Source organism: Gastrolobium bilobum, unplaced genomic scaffold (genome assembly GCF_033153095.1).
Source record: "Gastrolobium bilobum isolate Gb01-03AN ecotype WA unplaced genomic scaffold, APGP_CSIRO_Gbil_v1 utg27505, whole genome shotgun sequence".
In the NCBI taxonomy this organism is placed as follows: domain Eukaryota; kingdom Viridiplantae; phylum Streptophyta; class Magnoliopsida; order Fabales; family Fabaceae; genus Gastrolobium; species Gastrolobium bilobum.
Window position 1 is genome coordinate 454,319 of NW_026898864.1, and position 18,108 is coordinate 472,426.

At 36.2% G+C, this 18,108-nt stretch overlaps 3 protein-coding genes across 4 annotated transcripts; 1 reads left to right on the forward strand and 2 right to left on the reverse strand.

Annotated features, from left to right (window-relative positions):
* The first annotated feature begins 3,388 nt into the window (after window positions 1-3,388).
* LOC133284780 (uncharacterized) lies at window positions 3,389-4,252 on the forward strand. The gene has a single exon (XM_061481857.1). The coding sequence runs from the start codon at window positions 3,389-3,391 to the stop codon at window positions 4,250-4,252; it is 864 nt and encodes a 287-aa protein (XP_061337841.1).
* Window positions 4,253-5,038: 786 nt separating this feature from the next.
* On the reverse strand, window positions 5,039-7,140 carry LOC133284763 (6-phosphogluconate dehydrogenase, decarboxylating 3, chloroplastic). Its single transcript, XM_061481828.1, has one exon. It carries the CDS (start codon window positions 6,758-6,760, stop codon window positions 5,279-5,281), a length of 1,482 nt encoding a protein of 493 aa, XP_061337812.1. The 5' UTR covers window positions 6,761-7,140; the 3' UTR covers window positions 5,039-5,278.
* A 1,509-nt stretch (window positions 7,141-8,649) lies between these two features.
* LOC133284794 (V-type proton ATPase subunit E-like) lies at window positions 8,650-11,861 on the reverse strand. Of its 2 annotated transcripts, XM_061481897.1 has the most exons (7): window positions 11,639-11,861; window positions 11,439-11,539; window positions 10,908-11,064; window positions 10,233-10,429; window positions 10,125-10,126; window positions 9,849-9,948; window positions 8,650-8,840 (listed from the first exon to the last, which is right to left on the reverse strand). In XM_061481897.1, the coding sequence occupies exons 1-6, from the start codon at window positions 11,738-11,740 to the stop codon at window positions 9,872-9,874; spliced, it is 636 nt and encodes a 211-aa protein (XP_061337881.1). In that variant the 5' UTR covers window positions 11,741-11,861; the 3' UTR covers window positions 8,650-8,840; window positions 9,849-9,871. The 2 variants fall into 2 exon arrangements, with proteins under 2 accessions (XP_061337881.1, XP_061337880.1); XM_061481896.1 differs by lacking the exon at window positions 10,125-10,126.
* Window positions 11,862-18,108: the final 6,247 nt, after the last annotated feature.

Consider the following 18,108-nt stretch of genomic DNA (forward strand, 5'->3'; position numbering starts at 1 on the left):
ATAAACCCTAACAAGTAACAACAATAAAGTTTGATGTTTTCCCAGCATGATAGAGCACCTTTTTATCTTTTTTCTCCTCACTGACATCCACTCCTGTTTAAAACAATTTGATCTTTAATTTATAGGAAAAACATTAAATCAACAACAATATTTGTAATTATTATTATCATGTTAGAAATATAATTAAAAATTATTGATTAACCTTTACTTAACAGCTTGAGTTTTTAAATAAAATAATTATTTATTATGATATTAGAACCTCCACAGATTCACGAGTCCAATTCTCGTGACCTCACTTATATCATCTTAATTCTTTTTTTTTTTGTGTAAATAAAGAGGGGCTAAGCCCCAGAAACAGAAAGAAATTACAAATCAGAAACTAACAAGCTAGACATATTTCTAGCATCAGCAACTATAAGTTCCATCAACTGAGGAGGATGATCTTTAAAAATCTTGAAATGGAGATTATTAGTCTGCCCAGCTTTAGCTAACCAATGAGCACATTTGTTGTTTTCTCTCTTGGTATGAACAAGATGAATAGTTCAATCTGCTTTTAACCATAATCTCAATCTGCTAGTGACTTGAGAGTCCCTAGGATCTTCATGCTGCTCCTTTAACATCTGGATGGCTTGTCTAGAATCACATTCTAGCTCTATTCTTTTTAATCCTGTTCCCCAAAGCAGTTCCAAACCTTTCAGTAATCCCCATAATTCTGCATCAAGAGGATTGCAGGAACCTAAATTACAATAGAAGCTTCCCAAAAAGGATCCATTGTGATCTCTTAATATACCACCACAACTAGCTTTTTTCATGCCACTAGAAAAAGCTCCATCACAATTCAACTTAACCCACCCTTGCTTGGGGGCTGTCCAAACGCTATCGTTGGAATCACCACGGCGCTGATAAATTCGGGCTTGCAGAATCTGTTGGACAAACATCCAAATTGAAGTCTATGATTGCTCATCATGACAGAAATGATCTTCATGGATCTCCAAATTTCTCCACTTCCACAAAAACCAACAAGTAGTAAAGAAAATATCCCTCCAGTCCTTCACTTTATTGGAGGACCACACGTTATCGATATTTAAAGTCAACCAATCCTGCAAATTCGAATTCATAAAGGAATTGGGTATCGAACCTGTAAACCAAGATTGCCAAATTTTCCTAGCATGTCTACAATCACGAAGAACATGAATAATAGTTTCCTCATGATTTGGACAACTGGGACAGACATTTGAACCTCCGCTCCACTTACTGGTTCTGCTGCGCACTGAAAGTTTAGCAAGCAAAGTCATCCACATAAACACTTTCACTCGTTCTGGTCCATTCCACGACCAAACTTTTTTCCATAAGCTAGTGTGAACATCTGCTGGGAAGTTCATAAGATTACCGTAAGCGACCTTAACCAAAGAAGTTGAGTGATGATTATTGATCCAAACTAATCTATCCTCCCCATTCCTTGGAATAAGCCTGAGATGATTTGTTACTGCATCAGCCAAATCTGACTCCAGAAATTGATGAACAACTTCAAGACGGAAACCATCATCCACCATGTAATCTGCAATTGATTTCTGACTCTCCTCCCACGGCACCTGATTGCTCGACAACTGCTGCAAATTTTCCTCCCATCCCAACCAGTTATCAGTCCAAAACTTTACTTCAGAACCATCTGCTATTTCCCATCTAAGACCAGCAAGGAAATTACTCCAACATTTAGCAAGATCACGCCAAAGTTTAGAGTCATATGATTTTGCCTTTATACCTCTCCTTAAGTCTTGACCTCTACCATACTTGGCTACTAAAATCTTAACCCATAAATCATCTTTCTTAGTTAACACCTTCCACGCCAGTTTATGAATATAAGCTTCATTTTGGATTCGAAGGTTAATTATTCCCAAACCACCTCTATCTTTGGGTTTATACATTTGATCCCAAGCTACTAAATGAGCCCGCCTTCTGCTATCCTGATCTCCCCAAATGAAAGCCCTTTGTATCTGCTCAATTTCATCACAAAACGTTACTGGTAAAAGACCATTCTGCATATGGAAAGAAGGGATTGCAGCAATGACCGATTTCACCAAAGCAACTCGACCAGCAAAAGAAAGGCAATGGCTTTTCCAACCATCCAGTTTTGAACGTATCCTATCCTTGATAGCTCCATAGTCTGCTTTAATATATCTCCTTTGTTTAACAATAGAGCCTAAATATCTGCCAATACTAGAAGTGCGCTTAAAGCCCATTCTGTTGACAATCCTTGTAGCAACTTGAGTATCAGTATTCGGGGAAAAATAAATCAAAGATTTATTTGCACTAACACTTTGCCCCGACATCTCACAAAAGAGATTAATACAATCCATAATCACCTTAGCTTGCTCCATATCTGCTTCCGCAAAGAGAATGATATCATCTGTAAATAAAAGGTGGGATACACTCGGCCCTCTTCTGCAGACTCTAATAGGCTTCCACGAACCCATAGTCACTTTTTCAGCGATCAAGTGGGAAAGCTTCTCAACACACAACACAAAAATATAAGGAGATATTGGATCCCCTTGACGAATTCATCTCTGAGGAACTATGCAATCCGAAGCCACCTCATTTATCAAGACCCTCGAACGATTAGAAGTTATAGAAGCCATTATAACACCAATCATCTAATCAGGAAACTGAACTTCAATAACTTTAACTGGATTTACGCTCTTATTAATAATTCAACGTATTCAATTTCCAATATTCAACAAAACATATCACGTATACCAACCCGTTAGGAACTGTAAGGCGAAAATAATCTTTATTTCTATTTTTTTATGCTGACGAAATCTAAAATCTCGTACCTTAATGTCATTTTTTTTTTTTGAAATTTTGCCGGGCTTGGCGTCCAAGTTTGGGCCTGGAAGTTTAACAAGCCCCTGAAAATGTCTCTTCCTAGCTGGACGGGCTTTCCTTATGGGCCGGGCCAAATTTGGACATCATGCTTTCCGAATTTTGTAATTGCTGAGTGGAATTCATAATATCATTAGCGAAATTTGCCTCCCATTGAGGAGAGAAAATGAGCAATCAACGCATGCTAAAGTTGCTTCTCGCATTGTAGTGACAAAGATTCTCTCCTACACAGACCAAGCCATCAGATGGAATCAGAACTCCCCAAGTCAGTCAATTGCGACTTTTTGAGTCTCTTTTCCCTCTGGAGTCCGTGGTTGGGACCCAAACCTGAGCATGCTTCTTCTTTGTGGAAAGTTACTATCATTGGACTCGGTGCTGTATTTTATTAACATCTATGACCAGTTCTATACAACGAAGCGAAACGAAACCAACAAGACCTAAAACAGAACGCCGCATTGACACTCTTCTTTCCTTAAAAACCTGTATAGATTGTTCTTTTTTGCTGTTAATGGGATCCAACGTGTGGGTGTTGGTTTTCAGCCTGTGTTGCTGCTCCGTGGTGCAAAGCTTGGACAACACTGCCACTGAATCATTGAATTCCTTGGTTCAAGATTTTGCTTTCAGGTCACTTGTCAAACACCGGCCTCAAACTGGTGCTCTATATGATGCTCTTCTTCCGCGGAACCTGTCTGGTATGGACGTTTCAGTAGTACGTCTTAGAAGCCGAAGGCTGTGGAACAAAGGTGCTAACTTTAGCTACTTCCGGATCCCACCAAGAACCATCTCCATTCCCCACGTCAGGAGATTGGCTATTGTGTACCAAAACTTGGGCAACTGGTCTTCTCATTACTACAATTTGCCAGGTTACACACTCATCTCTTCTGTTGTTGGCTTCATGGTTTTTGATGCCTCCAATGTAACAGATACAAGTGTCAGAAACCTCACTCTCAACACAATGGGTCACCCTATATCTATTCAATTCCCCAGCGTTGCATTTACGGATGGTATCAACTCAAGGGCGAGATGTGTAGCTTTCAATGCTAATGGAGCATTTCAAATTACTGAGATGAGTTCTCTCGGTATGTGTTACGCGAGAGACCAGGGTCATTTTTCGATTGTTTTCCCATTGGAGAAGAAGAGGCGACCATGGTATCTGCGGGTGATTGGTTTTGTGCTTGGATTTTTTGGGTTGATTACAGTGGGGTATGCGGGATTTTCATCCTTGAGACTTCTCAAGACCAAAAGGATTCGAGCCATGGAAAAACATGCCAACGAAGATCTGGTTCTTGAAAGTAGATGGGTTGGCAATAATAAAATGCCCTCCGCAGAAGTGACAAGAACTCAGCCGGTTCTTGAGAGCGGCTTTCCGTAGTTCATTGTGTTTTCCCATATAATCCTTTGTCCAATTACACTTATCACATTACTAATAGTTTTTTTTATCAGTGCATATGTAACAAGGTTAGTCCATTCTGTGCAATGATGACAAGGTGTATTTTGACCATAAATGAAGGAATGGTTTCGTAGATATTTCAAGATTGCGCCTTATTATCAGTCTCTTAACTCTCTAGGACTAGGTACTCGCCTAGTCTCATAGAAAATGTTCTCTCAGGTAGAAGAAATGCCACGAGTAACGCATAATCACCTTCCTCAATCGCATGAAGCAATTGGCATTTGTTAATTAGCCTCATACAACTGTAAAGTGTAGGCCATTAAATTTGATATCTGAGCCGGAAAAGGAGCGTAAACTCCAATAAAATCCAGCTAAAAAAACAATATCACAAAAGCAGTCATGAGTCTTTACTCCAGAAGGTTGCCCAAAGAAAAAGCAACCATAAAAACTTGGCCATCAAGGCATCAACAAGAAGCACAAAAACTTACAAACACACAAGCACGCGGATGTATGCAAGACAAAACTGGATACACATTGAAGTTACAAAGAAAGAAAAAGAGGAAATCCTTGGGGACATAATCCAAGATCACCTGTAATGTAAGGCTCAGGAAACCAAAACCTATTGAAGCCTGGAAGGATGTTTCCACCATTGTTGATAGATAAACTTTCAACACAGTTCTCATTATATTTTGTCAAGAAATTCATGTTATACTCTTTCAAACAAAATGCAACGGTAGTTCGGACAGGTAATTATAAAAATCTAATTGGAAACATATTCACGTGATAAAAACATCAACAATCTGGAGTCTTGTTAAGGAAGCAAACTTGAAACAAGTAAAAGCCTGTGGAAGTCAAATGACATGCCTTTCTTTTATTAAAAGCAAAAAAAACAGCTATAATAAGTAAATAATAGTTGCTCTGCCTAAGCAAGGATCCTCCAATAAACATACAATTTAAGCTCAAATGCTGCATGACCAACAAACCAAAAAACTAACCACGCTAAAGACATCAATTGAGAGCACCAACTCCAGCACCGGTCTGGCGAGCAAGTTTTGTCCACTCCGTATGGAAATTGCCAGGTCGATCAACCCTTTCATATGTATGAGCCCCAAACAAGTCCCTCTGAGCCTGAACAAGGTTAGCAGGAAGCCTTGCTCTCCTATATGTATCAAAGTAAGCAAGACTAGCACACATCCCTGGAGTGCTTATCCCAGATGATATAGCCAACCCCACAACCCTTCTCCACGCTCCCTGCCTCTGCACCATTTCCCTCGCAAATTCAGGGTCCACTATCAAACTTGCCAAGTTAGGGTTCCTCTGATAAGCCTTCTTGATCCTGTCCAAGAACACCGCTCTTATGATACACCCACCTTTCCAAATCCTTGCCAACTCACCCAAATTCAAATTCCACCCCTTCTCATCACTCTTGGCCCTCAACAAATTCATCCCCTGAGCATAGCTACAAATTTTGGAAGCATACAAAGCCTGCCTCACATCATCAATCAACCGCTTCTTATCAACCCCACTTTTCAACCCTATTTCCTCACTCAGCCCTGCCTCCTTCAACACGGTGGCAGCATTCTCTCTCTCCTCCTTCAAGCCGCTCAAGTACCTGCAATCCAAAGAAGCAGCAATGGTAGGAGCAGCCACCGAGAGCTCCGCCGCCTGTTGCACAGTCCATTTCCCAGTACCCTTCATGCCGGTCTTATCCAAAATCTTATCCACCAAATACCCATCACCACCCTCATCCTTCACCTTGAAAATATCAGCAGTAATCTCAATGAGGAAACTCTCAAGTTCCCCTCTGTTCCACTCAGTAAAAATATCAGCAAGCTCAGAATTGGACAACCCACCCACGTGCTTCAAAACATCATAAGCCTCAGAAATAAGCTGCATGTCCCCATATTCAATACCGTTATGAACCATCTTGACGAAGTTTCCAGAACCACCCTCGCCAATGTAAGTGACGCAAGGGCCATCCTCGACTTGAGCAGCGACCTTCATCAAGATGTCTTGGATGTTGGAATAGGCCTCGTAGGACCCACCAGGCATCAAAGAGGGTCCATTTCGAGCACCATCTTCGCCCCCAGAGACACCCATACCCAGATACAGGATCCCCTTTTCGGAAACATGTTGGATTCGGCGCTCGGTATTCTCGTACCACTCGTTGCCGCCGTCGATGATGGTGTCGCCGGGCTCCAGGTGGTCGGAGAGGGCGGCGATGGTCTGGTCAACGGGGGCGCCGGCTTTGACGAGGATGATAACTGATCTGGGCCGTTGAAGGGAGAGAACGAAATCGCGTGGGTTGTATTGGCCGAAGAGAGGGAGGGAACCCTCGTTGCGAGCACGATCTACGGTCTCATCTACTTTGGAGGTTGTGCGGTTGTAGACGGAGATTGGGAATCCTTTCTCGGCGATGTTGAGGGCTAGGTTTTGGCCCATGACGGCAAGGCCCGCTAGGCCTATGCGCGATAAAGCTGCAGACTCCATATTCCTAAGGATGAGAGTGAGATTAGATTAGAGCGAGGAAGAAAGGGAATGAATGGTAGGTGATCTGAGACAGAGGGGTGAGTGAGTGAGTGAGTCTATAAATAAATGTATTATTATTATTATTATCCTAATAGAATTGGGGAGTGTTAAATAGTATTTAGCGTTTAGTTTAGTAGGAGAGGAAGAACTAAGAAGTGCTGTGCTGTGCTGTGGGTTGTGTTATTTTGTTTTATGGGGGTTGGTGGCGGACTCGTCGAGGGACTGAAGGGACAGTGACTTAACCACCAACGAGGAGGTGCCGTGGAGGTCGTTGCCTCCAAAGATGCGTGCGTTCATTAATCATTTGTGACTCACTCCCGATCAAACGACTGCGTTTCAGTTGCCAACAAATCATTTAACCTCATTTTTATACTGCGACTCAAATGTCTATTTAAATTTTAGATCCTGGAGCAAGATTGTAATGGGTGTGAGAAATGGGAATAATAATGACTGAATTTTATTTTATTATTTGGGTCTTATCAATTACTTCCAAAATAACCTAAGAAACGTGTAGGTTAAGATTTACGCTTGATTTTGAGACACTCTTAGCTTGCTTATACTTTGTTTTTATAAACTAACATACATCACATAAAGTTTAGAGTTTAAATTTAAATATAAATTTTTATACTTATTCAATAAGACATTATCCCATCATCAAAAGAGTTAGACTTTATAAGTCCTTGTTTTAATAGTTAAAATTAATAATATATAATTAAATGATGATGTAAGAAAATTTATATTGACAATGAATCAAAACTTAATCTTAAATTTTGTTTAAAAAAATAGTAAAATACATATGAGAATTTTGTTTTGTGAATGCGCCGTATGTAACATGTTTCTCCTACCTTACATTGAAGCAATTTTTTTAAATTGTTTAATTATCTGATAGCAATATAGCATGAAACGAATAGAAAAGATCAATCGTGGTTGTATAAAATATAACTTAAAACTAGAGGAAATCATTTTCTCTCTTTTTGTATTTTGTCTTTACTAAATGAACATTTTTTCTTTGTACTAAAAAAAAATGAACATTCTTTCTGTTATATGGAAACAGAGCATCATTTGTTAAGACTTCATATGGATCTTAGGAAAAATGAGCTCCAGAACACCTTTCCCAACCTTCTTTTCCATCTAATGTTTCAAATTTTAAATGAGAATCAATGTTTGCATTTCAATATTATACAATCATATTCCTCATAAAGAAAGCAAGACCTTCTGTTTGTTCTACTTCAGTGAATGAAAATAATAAAATTCAAGCAACTCTTACTCCCTTCTGTTTGTTTCACCTTGTTTATTTCAAGACACCAAAAATATTTTGCGTTCTTAGTACTGCCCTGGACAAAAATATATCTAACAATGTACGATGAAGACAACATACTTCCACTGCACTCTGCATCAATGATGATAAAACAAGAAAATATGTTGTAAAATAATAACAAGAACTGAGAACTTCCAAAAAAAGTACCATAATGCCTACAATGACGATAAAATGATAAAGCAACGTGAACTGGTAAAATGAGAAGTATATCTCAATACTTCATCAGTAGCAGTGTACGATTCTGCTTAGCAAAGTAAAAATGGGGAGAAGAAAAAAACTAAGAACGAAAATTGATGATGTATCTAGACTACATCCACCGCAATTTTCACTTATTATCCACCCACTTTTTCAGCTTTTACTGCACTAAGCACACCATTATTCCCATCCCAACGCTGACAGCAATGTTCAATATATTATTAATTGCCAGAGCTGCAAAGAGCTGGAGCAAACAGTTATCATCAAGGTGTAAACACTTCATCAGTAAAAAAAATTTAGAAGGCCGCATGTCCCCATGACATGGGAACAACTGGACTGACAAAAAAATGGAGTTATTTCGCGGAGAATAATAAGAATCTGAGACTACATAAGCAATGGAAGGATAGATATTCAGGTCAAAGACAAGATTTTATTTCAGGGAATAAATATTCCAGGGGAAATGAAACAATAAAATCAAGAGTCTTTAAATCTTTAAGCTGCAACTTGTCCAAAGAGCTGCTTTCGGATCTGCAATAAGGAGCAAGAAACTTCATTAGAATTTAGTTATTGGACATGGTTAACCAGTTCATCTTTTTTAACCCCTCCCCCCTCCCCCCTTCTCCCAAAACCAAAATAAAAAATAAAAAAAAATAAAAAAATCAATGAGTGGTTAGTACAACTTGAACTTAACGTATGACCTATACCCAAATCCCATTTAGTCCAACCATTTGAGGTTCAGGTGCAACTAGTTCATCTACATATTTGGTTGTTATTTCATGCTGAGACGAAATTACCTACTAAGACCAATAAATGAAATTACACAATATGCATTAAGACACATGACACTCCAAAAAATAAGGAAATTTGAATCCTACAAAGTCAACAATATACAATAGACCGAAAGTTAGGAAATATTGGATTAATGGCAATAAGGTATATTTCGTTTGGAAGGAGAAAGAAAGTATGAAGAACAATTAGCTAAGAGGATATTTTGACCAGTGAAGCAAATACAAAGGCACAGAAACAAAGTAGGGGAAAAAATCTTATAAGTTTTCAAACCAAATCAAAAGTCATTTGCAGTAGGTTTTAACTTTAATGAAAAGAAACAGAAAGTGTATAATATTGAGGAATGAAGTGCACAACACTACCCAAGAAAATACATATCTTGAGAAAGGAAATTGAATCATAAATGCCAGAATCTGACAGTGAGCAGTAGCAGCTAGTTCACAGAGTTTTGTTTGAAGAACTTTATCTCTTTCCCATGTTCAACAGTAAAACCTTAATCCTTAAGTCCCCTCCGGCTCCCAACCCTTTCATAACACTCATTCCGGTTAATTGTCCTAGTTGTCCATCACAATGTGTATGATTCGCCAGAAGTGTTTTATTCCAGTGTCAAAGTTCCAACATCTTGAAAATAAATACCTTTCTAGTTGAAAATTATATGAAAGCCAACAATACAAACAATCAAGCAGCAAATATATAACAAAGAGGATACAAGTCACAGAACAAGATAATTGTTATGCACAAAAAGTTTACCTCTGGAAGCTTTTTACGGAACACTACATCCAGTCTGGCATCAAGAGTGTTTTCACAAACAATCTTTCCATCTCGAGAAGCCAACACCACCCCGCCAGAGCTGAAAATCAACAAATATAATCAGGTTTGCTGAAATTGATATCTAAATATAAAAGGAGCTACACAGATAATACAATTTTAGGAAGCATCCTCAATCAACTACGAACACTAAAAGCAAGTTAATCTTAAGATTTCAAACTCTTGATTCTTTTTTACCTGAAGATAATGCTACATTACAACTAATCAAGAGAAAGATGGTACAGCATGGGCAAGAAGCAATGCCCTGATTAACAGAGTCAGAAAGTAACTTATGATTTAATCATTTAATTATAACATGAACATTACCAGTAGGGATCATGGGCATGATGATGGCTGGGTGCAGGTGGAAGATAGACCTTTTTGTCAACAAGGATCTCCGGAGGATCCACATTTGCTTTATCAGCATACTCCTGTGCAGCTGAATCCAGCACATGCTCTACCACGTGCAGGTCATGTTTCCGACATCTCAATAAGACAGAAGGTTCTTGCAGTCTTAGCAAACTCTGTAGCATACAATCCGTATATTATATTCCAAGTCCACATAATAGAAAGTAGTCAATAAAACAAAATCAGAATTTGCAAGGACATATATATAGAATTACAAAGGACTGAAGGAGGCCTTGTAGACCTAGGAAAGAGGGAAGGGTAAGGGGACGGGGCAGAGATTGAACCCATGACATTAAACACACCACTGTAAACACCAAGGTTACATCCCATGTCATGAAATAGTAATGATTTGAAACAATTAATGACATTGATTCATTGGTGACACCAGATAATTGTAATAAAAACATTAGATATAGCTACAAGCCTACAATGGTAGCATCATAAATAATACAAAATTAGGACATAACAAATAATAACAGCAGCACTGGTTGTCTATGTACAAGACTCTACCAAAATATGTAAACAATAATCTGATAAAGATACTTAGCAAAACTGAAAGACCAAACCATATACAATATTCAAATTTAAACTGACCTGAACAATGAGATCTTTAATAAGGTTTCTGTACACATGATGATGATGATGCACATTCAGAAGTTCCTTGGATGCAGCTTCTTTCATGGAATTAATCATGTCATCCTGAGCTTGAAGAACTTTAATCCGAGAAGCGTTCAGCTGCATTGAGTACTCACTGAAACAAACAATTGTGCCACGAAACTTAAACCATCTCAACCAGCACTGTTTTTGCAAGCTAGAAGGACGATACCGCAATAGACAGTATTTCACAGCATGAAATAAATTAAGCCTCGAAAACTAAACTCTCAATCTCACTCATTATTTTTTAAAAATAAAAAAAATATAATTCCATTCATCATATTCTAGCAATAACCTTAAATTCAAGTAATTAGCCACAGATGCCAATAGTTTGAAAGTTAATTGAACATCGCCAGAATTATTGTCTGAATAAATAAAATAGGGATTTAGAGTGGGAATTAATCTCCAGAATTAAATCTCAACCATTTCAATAAATGAATGTCGATATAGAAAGGTATAAAGTAAGTTTACATCTTCTTCCGAACTTCAACTTGGCGCTGTTTGCGCTCGTATTCTTGCCTGATCTTCTTCTTCTCGGCTTCGAACAACTGCAGCTTCTCGATATTGAATTCCTGCACGAAAACAATACCATTCCATTCGAGAGCATCAGATCGATGGCGATCCAAACAAAAGAGATTGATAGGATAAAAAGTGAAGAAAATGGAAGTTACTTCTTCGGCAGAGACAGAGATCTCGTTGGCTTTTTCCTCAGCTTCCTGGCGTATAAACCTCACCATCTGCTGGATTTGTTTGGAGACATCGGAATCGTTCATTTTCTCACACCCTTCGGAGAAGATCCGCCGGAAACTACTTCGTCGATGATTGGAGTTGATGCGTACCACTGTCACCCTGCCACAACTATCAGCTCTTTTTTGTGCATAAAAACAGAAAAAAAAAATATTTTCTAACTGTTACGTTAGAAAAATAATATTATATATTATATATATCACGGATATCAATTTTTATGAATTAAATATTATGTTAGGTAGGATACTGTAACAATCAATTAATATTACTACCAATTAATTTTACCGTTAGATCGATTATGTTGATCCAATGATTATATTTTTTTTTCATTTTTATATAGTTATGACTCACCATATTTAATGTAAAAGCATTAAATATGTAAAATCATAATCATACAAAAGTGAAAATAAATATAAAGTATTAAATATGAAAAATCAACAAAAATGAAAATAAATATAACCGGTGGATTGGGTCAACATAATCGATCTAATGGTGAAATTGATTGATAGTAACACTAATTAATTATTACAATATACTTCTTCTTTTATAAAAATATAAATAACTTTAACTTTTATTAAAAATATTTCTAAAATAAAAAAAAATAAAAATTATTTTTTTTTCTAAAAGCCCGAACAAATGGGCTTCAATAGTTAAAAGTTAAATAGCTTTTGTCTTTTAACAATAAGATAAGGGATAATATGTTTTTAATATCAAATAATGTTACTACCATATCGTAATCGTTGATTTTGTCGATCAATGATTGTCATTTATTGTGAATTAATAATTAATTAATGAGTTTGATTTGTAAAAATAATAACCGTTAATTGACGAAAATCAACGGTTAAGATATAGTGTAACATTGGTAGTAATATTATTTGATAGTAACAATATCATATCTCATATTTTAAAGCTTAAATCACTCTAAATCTGTGTTTTAAAACTCGAATCGAACCGATCGGGTTGACCCGGGGTTCGATAACCTGATGAGGGTATTGGTTCGAGCTGACTATTTGATCAGTCATGCAGTTGAACCAGTTTCGACCGGTTGACTCGACCGAATCCCAGTAACTCGTGGGTCAAGTTGTTTTCTCCGTTATACAAACTTTTTAAAAATTGAATTAAATATTTCACTTTTGATAGTGGCAACGGGAATCAAACTAGTCGTGTTACCACTTACCACTAGTCAGTCTGAGAGTAAAAATTGTTACCACTTACGACTAGGTTACCCTCAATTATTGGTCAAAATGTACCTTATAATATATTTATTATATAATTTAATATAAATTTAATTAAACCGATTGAACCAATGCCCAAATACCTCGACCGAGTCGATTATCGTGCCAAGTTTTAAAACAATGCTCTAAACTTGTTTTTTTTTGGTAAATTAAACTTTCTTAAAGTACTAAAAAATAAATTTACAAAATCTAATTCAGAGTAAAACTTCAAAATAAGTTTAGAACAAGTCCTAATATAATCTTCCAATAGAAACAAAGAAGTCTGAATAAGGGTGTATAAAAAAAAAGTCTGAATAAGGGGAAATTTATTTAAAAATAAAAAATACAATTGCGACTTGCGAGGGGAGAATAGCTCGAAAGGGAAAATTTTAATATGATCAGGTATCGTCATAGTTCTTCCACTAAAAAATTGACACCTGGATCAATCTTTTTTTGTCCTTCTCTCTCCTTTCTCTCCTCAACCTTTTATCTCTTTCTCTCCCTTCAATCCCACCAAATTTTTCTTGAAGAATACAAATTTTGCTGAGAGTGAATTCTCTCGTGTGAAAAAGTGATCATGTGATCATGTTAGTTGATCACAACCACTCATTGATGATAAGATAAGAAAGAAAAAAAATGTATAATTTTTAAATAAATGATTGTGATCAAATAGACCACTTTTACACGTAAAAAGTTCCACTTCTAATTTCGCTCCTCGAAAGGGGATCAAACTTCCCACCTAGTATACCACGAGGTGCCCCTGGACTCCAAGGTCATTGCCAAAATTACGTTTAAATAATTGAAAACAATTAAAAAGAATCATAATGACGTAATGTAAAAGATACGGAATCTTTTTTTTTTTGGAAACAAAAGATAAGGAATCTTAAGATGCCAAATTCACTTTCAAATTTTCTTTTTTTTGTTGGTAAACTCACTATCAAACTTATTACAAAAAAAAATAAAAAATAAATTCACTATCAAACTTGGATGTATTGGGAGTAGGAGTTGGCCCAATTAAAATGGGCTCAGTAGAAGCGGACCAACATAAATGCGGCCAAGTTGGTCCGGATCAACAACATGTAAGACTATATATTCATCACTTCATCAGCAATGCAAAATAACACGAATTAATGTGTATCGATTGGAACATCACGAAATTTTCTCAGCCAATTGCTACACATGCTGAACATATTAACATTGCATTTCCCTCACTAACATCTTGATTTTTGGCCTCCACGTGAATACTTCCGCATCAGGTATGAAAGAGTAGTTGGAATGGCTTCTGCAATTTGCAGTCACGTGTTCTGTCTGATGGCCAACCCAATAGATTACACTGGGTGTTATATAAGAGCCCTGACAATTTGGATGGAACCTCCCTGTAGTTATACATATGGGCTTGTCCATTCATTTTGTTTTTTTTACCCATTGCAAAAAAGATTGTTTTGTTTTACTAATAAAAAATTGTGTAAGTTGAAAGACAAAACGGGTAGATGCCCTACCATTACCAAAGATCCTTGGGTGGGTGTATTCATCATGATGTTGCCTGAGGTGCCGGTAAGGTTGAACTAGTATTGAAACTTGCATACGAACAAGAACAAGTATTCCCTGTATGTCTTCCCCACACGGGCCACATCTCAATATAACCAAACAAACTTACAAACAGTAGAGTCTCAGACACTGCAAACAGAATTCAGTATTTAAAAGCAGTCAAATAATTAAAGGCATTCCCTAAAAGGAGTTGACTAACATCTGCATTATTAGAGGAATTATATATATGGAATTATATTTTGTTATGTAATAATAGATAAAATATCTCTTGTTGGATTCATATTTTGTTATGACATGAGGCTAATATTTATATATGGGTTTGGTGTTTGTCATTTTAAATGACATAAGTTATGTCATTTTAGGAGAAAGATAGACACAGAAAAACGGAAATCATAGGAAAGAGAAAATGTGTGGTTTTTTTTTAATTTAAAATTCAAATTTTCTGTGTCTGTATTATCCTATGTAGCACCGATACCGACACGGGACACGACACGATACGATACTCCGACACGTTAATTCTAAAAACTGTTAGATTTCGACATGTTAGGACACGTTGTGATATTAAATAATATTTTTATTTATGTAGTGTATATTATATTTAATATTCAATAATTTAACAAAAAAACGAGGTTAAACTTTTAATACCCATCAATTTTGCAAAGAAACATAAGATATTTCAAATATTTATATTAAACTCAATAAAATTATAATCGTAATCCAACGAAGCTATTAGTTGAAACTAAAAACGTAACGCAATGCAACCTTTGAACTATTTTTTGAGTTTCTACAATACGTGTTGGAGTGTCGGAGAGTGTCGAAGTGTCCGAGAGTGTCGGGAAGTGTCGGACACGACATGTCAAGGTCTTTGAAGCGTCGGTGCTTCATAGTCTGTATCTCTCTTAAAATAACATAATTTTCTGTCATTTAAAATGACAAACACTTTTTCCTTTATATATATATATATAGCGAAATAGTAGTCTCATGTTGTATGAGAGTACTATCTTATGCCATAGACACTTTGATAAGTGTGCTGCTATTTTCTTTTTTTTTTCTTTTTAAGTGGTGGGTCCCATCATCTTGTGTCTTAGCATAAGATATGATCTCTCCTACAACATGAGAGTAGACAAACTCATATAAATATGACATTTAAAAAATTTCTCTTTTTCAAGAAACTTGCAAACAATTGATTCTTTATATATATATATATATATATTTTGGAGGTTACAAGGAATTGAACACAACACTCTATACTACACACACTCTTAACACACACCCCATACCACTAGGCTAACCCTAGTGACTCTTTATATTTAATATATGAAAGAAAAATGATTGTTATACATACAATAAAATTTCGAAACTTAAAAGTGTGTGAGGCAGACGCACTAGATCCTTTGAGAAATGCTCCGTTCAAAATTGAATTTCAGTCATTATGCAATTTACTTTACTGTTCCCCTCTTACGCTAAGACAAAATATAATTTGTCAGAAAAAGAGGGCTGCATTCTGTGAGGGCCTCTCTCCCCTGCACAAACACATCCTTATTCTGTGTTTTTTTCTTTTATGCATTGCACAATCCTAATGAGAAATCAATACACATTCCCTTTCACGACCAACGGTTTTTATGGACAATGACCTCTTTGTTAAGCCTTTGCTATTATAACCATCGAAGAGGACAAAGGTTTTTAGACTTTAACGTTGGCTGTTGGATGAGAAAGACACTGCAAAAAGCGGACTATTTTTCTCCTTATCCTTTTTTTTTTATTACTCTTAAATCACAATTCACAAACGATAGTCATTCTTTTTTTATTTTGGAAACTAACGATAGCCATTCTTGATCATTGATGAGCAAACAAAATAAAGACACTTGTAAAGAATTTTGGGATACACCACCTCCTATTTTAAAGTGGAATTAAAATAAAAAATACAAAAAGGTAAACCAAAAATTGGGCCTATGCAATATCCACGCTTCTAGTCCAATGGGATCGGGTGTGTTGACATATATAGTCTCACATTGGTTGTACGAGCAATTAATGTGTTTATAAGGCCTTGGGCACTCCCTTTGAACTAGCTTTTGGGGTAGTGTATCCCAAGGTTCTTTAGATGGTATCAGAGCTCACCGTCCCCACTTACCGTCCCCACTTTAAAGTGGAATTAAAATAAAAAGTAAACCAAAAATTGAACTTGTACAATATCCAAGCTTCTAGCCCAAAGGGCTCTTGCATTAGGGGGCGTGTTGAGATATATAGTCTCATTGATTGTATGTGCAACTAATGTGGAGTTTATAAGGCCTTGAACACTCCCACCCTTTGAGCTAGCTTTTGAGCTGATGTATCCCAAAGTTCTTTACCTCTCAAACTATTTTTTTGTTCGATTCCTATTTCCTAGAACTTGAACTACTATTTACGAGACTAATTCTTTATCTGCCACGGAATTTACCTCTCAAACTATTTTTTTGTTCGATTCCTATTTCCTAGAACTTGAACTACTATTTACGAGACTAATTCTTTATCTGCCACGGAAGCACAAGATTTATGTGACTTCTCTTTCTTATTTGATATTAAGTTTATGTTGAGACTGCTTGGCACCTACCTATAACAAGGAATCGCACCAAAAATAATTGTCAACGTTATATTGATTGGTTATATAGTTATATACTCTTCCAGTCGTCCAAAAGTTCGAAGAGCTTAGTTTTTTTTTTTCTTTTAAAAAAAAAATTCTGCATACAAATTATTCATAATTTTTTAATTGTTATATACCTATTATGTCATATGAGTAAAAAAAAAAATTCTCCAAACACATATTTGGATGGGTTCATTAGTCTTTTTCTTTTCTTTTCTCTTTCTAGCTTTTAGTTTCTTTTTCTTCTATGGTAGGTTGTGTCTCCACGATAAAAAAATTTTGTTCATGTGACATGATAGTTATACAATTCATTTTTTAATCATAAATTTAAATTTATTAAAAAAAAGCTCAATGTATTAACAATTTCAATAAAAAAATATAAAATAAATCATTCCTAACTTAGGGATTGGACTTGAAATTTGAAATTAATTATCCTCGTACCCACTTCTATCATAACTAGATCAGACTAACCGGTGGCGGTTACAAATTGCGATTCAATCGATATCGTTTTTTTGAATGAAACGGTTTTTGAAATTTTGCCTAAAATATTTTAAGTCTTGCAGTATTCAAAAATGGAATCCATGTAACCACGTGGATGAGCGTGATGGTTCAGCATCTTGTCTCTTAAGCAAGTGGTTAGGGATTCGAACCCCAACTCTTGTGAATAGAAAGCATTTCGTTGCCAGCTTTTTACCGTTTTGTGCGCTAATCCGGGACGAGAGATTAGTCTCATGACTATCGACGGTGGCCTGTGAGGATATCCGGATGTAATCCAAAAAAATAATAATAGAACCCATGTCTTGTTTATGGTTGCCAGCAACATTTATTATAGATTATAAGGATTTTATCGTTAAAAGAATTCTATTATTATATCTATTATATAATTCTATATTAATTTAATTTAACCGAACCGGTCATAAATTAATTGGCCAAGTTAATTACCAATCATAATTTAATAACATTGTTCTCACCTGTAAAAATTAATTTAATTTAATCGGCTGTGGAGATACCG

Coding starts and splice junctions, on each gene's coding strand:
- LOC133284780 (XM_061481857.1), top strand. CDS start 3,389: ATGGGATCCAACGTGTGGGTGTTGGTTTTCAGCCTGTGTTGCTGCTCC.
- LOC133284763 (XM_061481828.1), bottom strand. CDS start 6,760: ATGGAGTCTGCAGCTTTATCGCGCATAGGCCTAGCGGGCCTTGCCGTC.
- LOC133284794 (XM_061481896.1), bottom strand. CDS start 11,740: ATGAACGATTCCGATGTCTCCAAACAAATCCAGCAGATGGTGAGGTTT. Junction 11,065..11,438: donor GTTGAAGTTCGGAAGAAGAT/GTAAACTTACTT, acceptor TGTTTGTTTCAG/TGAGTACTCAATGCAGCTGA. Junction 9,949..10,232: donor CATGCCCATGATCCCTACTG/GTAATGTTCATG, acceptor GTTGATTTTCAG/CTCTGGCGGGGTGGTGTTGG.